The 4513-nt window shown below is 37.8% G+C and overlaps 1 protein-coding gene across 1 annotated transcript; it reads left to right on the forward strand.

Annotated features, from left to right (window-relative positions):
* The first annotated feature begins 348 nt into the window (after window positions 1-348).
* Window positions 349-2963, forward strand: LOC149210628 (ABC transporter B family member 15-like). Its single transcript, XM_089394465.1, has 4 exons — window positions 349-522; window positions 620-1101; window positions 2068-2437; window positions 2780-2963. Exons 1-2 carry the CDS (start codon window positions 388-390, stop codon window positions 1088-1090), a joined length of 606 nt encoding a protein of 201 aa, XP_089250591.1. The 5' UTR covers window positions 349-387; the 3' UTR covers window positions 1091-1101; window positions 2068-2437; window positions 2780-2963.
* Window positions 2964-4513: the final 1550 nt, after the last annotated feature.

Raw genomic sequence — 4513 nt, forward strand, 5'->3', positions numbered from 1 at the left:
CCACGCCTGCGACGATGGTTATCATGAGCAGTTTGATTGACGCAATAGGAAAGGGTCCATCGGGCATTAATTTCACTCATATGATCAGCACGGTAATTCTCGTATCCTCCAACCCTCTGAAACGCTATAAAAGCCAGGATCTTGTATAGTGATTAATGACTGGGTGTTGTTAAATTGTGCAGTATACTTTGCGTCTAGTGTATTTATCGATCGGTGTGATGGTCGCTGTGTTTCTTGGTGGGTATAACTGCTGCTTTTTGCTTTCGCCCTTTCGTCCATTCCAGAGTCTTTATGAATTCAAGGGTTCTTGTTTAAATGATGTTGCTTTGCTTTGTATAATCAGAGGCGTTCTGCTGGGCGAGAACCGGTGAAAGGCAAGCATCTAGGATGCGTATAAAGTATTTGAAAGCGGTATTGAGGCAAGACGAAGGATTCTTTGACACTGAAGGAACTACCACATCAGAAGTGGTTACCAGCGTTTCTAATGATACTCTCATTATACAGGACGTTTTCGCTGAAAAGGTATGATCTTGATTACTCTATCCTCTCATCTAATTTAACATTGCTCCGAATCTTCGTTGAGTTTTCCAATTCTGATGCTAATATTGTCCATCTTCAGCTACCCAGCTTCATCATGAATATGTCTCTGTTCGTCGGCAGTTATTTTGTGGCATTCTACTTGACATGGAGACTCGCAACAGTGTCATTCCCTTTCATTATCTTGCTGATGGTTCCAGGAATTTTGTATGGGCGGATTCTGGGGGAGACTTCTAAGAAGCTTAATGCAGCCTATAATGTAGCTAGGAATATCGCAGAGCAAGTTCTGTCATCGATTCGAACGGTCTTTTCTTTCGTTGGAGAGGAAAGAACAATGGCCAAGTTCTCCAATGCACTTAATGGAACTGTAGAGCTTGGGCTTAAACAAGGTCTTGTCAAAGGCTTGGCAATAGGAAGCGGGGGACTGTCATTCGGTATCTGGGCCTTCAACTCGTGGTATGGTAGCAGATTGGTTATGTATCATGGCGCATCAGGAGCAAAGATATTCGTGACTAGAACCAGATTGTTCAATTTTAAGCAGATTCAGGCTTGAATCTCAACAAGGTGATTTTCTGTAACATTATTTTGTAAGCTGTATGCTACAAAGAAATTGCCTGGTCAATACCTCTTGCAGAAGCTACAGTTTATGTGCATTTTGTATGATTCTTCCTCACGATCATGCTCTTCAAATATGATCTAATAGCTTTTTAACAGAGAATGGGAGATTAATGGTGCCTCAATACCAATTGGTGTTGTTCAAAACAAATTGTTATATACTATTGTTAAATTGGGTCTATATTTATTTCAGAATTAATGAAGTTTGTTCTTGGTGGTTTATGTACATTGCAAACACAGCCAGTATTTAGCCATCTCCATTCCCTCTTAGGGTTTTATTGCACATCTCACGCTCTCTATCTCTGTTTTCTCGAATAGATGAATATATAATAAAGAAATAAGAGAATCACAAGTCTGATTGTTGACATTTCTTATTATTACCAAATCTTACATTAGTATTCTGCGTTAAACATAGATGTTTGTGTGAGGTCCTGGGCCTCAAATATACTTGACGAAGATGACACAGGCTGGGTTTTTTTGTTTCCTCTACAGTGCAAGATATTCAAGAGGGCAGTCTTTAATCAAATGGCTTGTCATTTGCTACAATTGCAAACACAGTTGGTATTTAGCCATAGGAATTCTCACTGAGGGTGTTGTTGCACATGTCATGTGCTGTACATCTTTGTGTTTTGAACTTGTTATCAGCCATTAATAGTGAAATCAAACAGGGTCTTTGCTACTGTGGGTCAGATTTTATAAATATTCTGAAATCTGTAACAAAAATAAGGATGCCCAATATAAAAATCTTTCTTAATTCGTGATAGTGGAATTTGTAATACTAAGAAAATTTATAAATATTCTGGAATCTGTAATATAAATAAAGATGCCCAAAAAAAGGCTTTCTTAATTCGTGATAGTTGAATTTGTAATACTAAGAAATTTCAACTATTAACTATTTTCCTGCATTGCCTGCAGGTATGAGAATTGCTGGCTTCCTTTGCTAGCCGGGGCCAAAGTTGAGACCACATTGGTTCCTCCTTTTGACTGTGAATAGGTGTGGCACTGCCACAGGCTTAATCCGCTGCAGTATGCAGAGGACTGTCAACGTTTACATGGAAAAGTATTAGTTACTAATGCTCTGCCCCCTGCTGAGAGGAATTCTGCCCTGGATGTGACAGCTAAACTGTGGGAAGATGCATATGCTAACGAACCATTTGCTTTGGATTTGGATGTATTCTGCTCTGCAAAGTCTAATTATACCCTACATCATCACCATATGAGCAACAGCAAAATCCAATATAATTTGGCCAGGGCTATGAGAAGGCAGCGATCCTTTTGGCAGCAGGTTAGTTTTCATTATCATTGATTTAAGTACTGGTATAGAATTATCTACTAGATTTGATATATTGAGATTATTGTTGCTGATCTTTGGAATTATCAAGTGTGGTTTATTATCAATTTGTCGAGAAGATCAATCACACACTATGGTTTATCATCAATTTATCCAGAAAATCGATCACAATTGATAATTCGAAACTCAGACCATAATAATCTTAATGTAATTAATCCGGAAAATGAATTTGAAATTAATTCTAATCACAAAAGCTTAGCTTAATTTCAGAAATTTAGATATATGTAATGCTTGTTGCAGTATCTAAATTCTTTTTGTTTTGGCTTTGGATGGCAGGTATCATTGCCACATATGGCAGATGAAAGGCTTCTAGCAGAAGAAAGATACAGAGGATATATGTACCTAATCAAGAAATCAATTTCGGCTGAGTCTGGTTATGTGCCGACCTACGACATAGAATTAATGTGGCGCTCTCACCAGTTGAATCCAGTGGCTTATAGGAAGGACACAGTTGAGCTCCTTGGAAAATTTCTGCAACATGACCAACATATTCACACTGATTCTCACACAAGGCATAGAGAAGCATTTGCAGAAACCAGAAAGCAATGGGAAAGTGTATTTGGTCAGCGTTATTGGAGGGCTGGAGCCATGGGCAGAGAAGAACGGGTGTCTGTGAGTGTGCAGATTTGGGTAAATGTGGAAGACTAAAGCGTTGTTGCAGTATAGCTTTTTGGGCTTCCTGCATTGATAATCTAGCGACCCAGTTTTTATTTTGTCTGGAATCTATAGTTCAATTTGATTTCCTGGTCACCTGGATCATTGATATGGAAGAAGCCAATGGTAAGCAACCATTCTGGTTCTTGCCTTTTTATTTAGCTGAAAGTTAATTTATTCCGACATAATTTTTCGTTTCTGCACCTGATCCTCAGTTGTGTGCTAGCATAGTCAAACAGATTGACTACTACTTCAGGTTTGCTGAGACATACACTTTTATTACTTGTGGCCTATTTTCATGAACCAAAACAATTAGTATGCTTGTAATTCATCAAAATGTGATTCTTTTGATTTTTTAATTCTATGACAAATAGCTCACGCTTACTGCCATCACAGTCAATCGAGTACCATTCCAGGTTTTCCTGCGCAGGGGTCTGATTATTCTGATTATTGCTGTTCCATTAGCATAATTGATATGTTTTTTTCCCTCATAAAAAGAACTTATATTCTCATTATCCAATATATACATTATGCAGACTAACAATTGATATGTTTACTTATTACTAATTATAAAAAGCCTCTTTACTTGAACTTTCTATCTGCTTACAATTAGTTTGTTCTTACCCCCATTGTGTTGTACATTCTTTACGATTTATTTGTTGTCTGCAGTGTTGTAAATTTATGTAAAGATCCCTTTTTGCGTATGAATATGGATGGGCAGGGTTGGGTGCCTATTTCATTGATTGCAGGTTTTAATCTGGTGAGATATTGGATAAGTGTTCATCTGTTATTATTCAATGTCTTTTAAAGCCTACTACTATCTACAATTGATATCCCAATAAGTTCATATCTTTTCTGGTTTACATAAAGGAGATTATCTGGTTTCTGTTCAGCAGTCTTTTGTGACAGGCTGACAAGATAAGGAGGCGTGGTGACTGGTCAAAGTGGTTCTTACCTGCTGGAGTTATCAAATCTACGTCAAGGACTCAACCACAAGACACCTGTATAAATGTTAATACAGGCAATGTTGAAAATGATGCTAAATTGGAGGGGCAAACAAGTGTTTCGTCAAGGCATCTTATTGGATCTCCCTTAACAGAAAATGGAGTTCCAAGTGGAGTTTCATCTGAATTGGAGAGAACTTGAGATCATGGAATATCTAAGAGAACTTTTCCTGAAGGGGATATCATTAACGGTATTCTTGATATCAGGATAAATGAGACAGTATGAACTGCATTTTTAAGCACTATTTTTTTCTGTACATTATAGGGTTGCTGAATGAAAAGAATCTGGTGGTGTTCCAACAAAACTGAGTGCTGGAAGGTTTCGATTTCATATATTGGGACATGACAAAAT

This window comes from Pinus tabuliformis, chromosome 1_2 (genome assembly GCF_031772625.1).
Source record: "Pinus tabuliformis cultivar Carrire ecotype Pingquan chromosome 1_2, CPIR1, whole genome shotgun sequence".
Taxonomy (NCBI): domain Eukaryota; kingdom Viridiplantae; phylum Streptophyta; class Pinopsida; order Pinales; family Pinaceae; genus Pinus; species Pinus tabuliformis.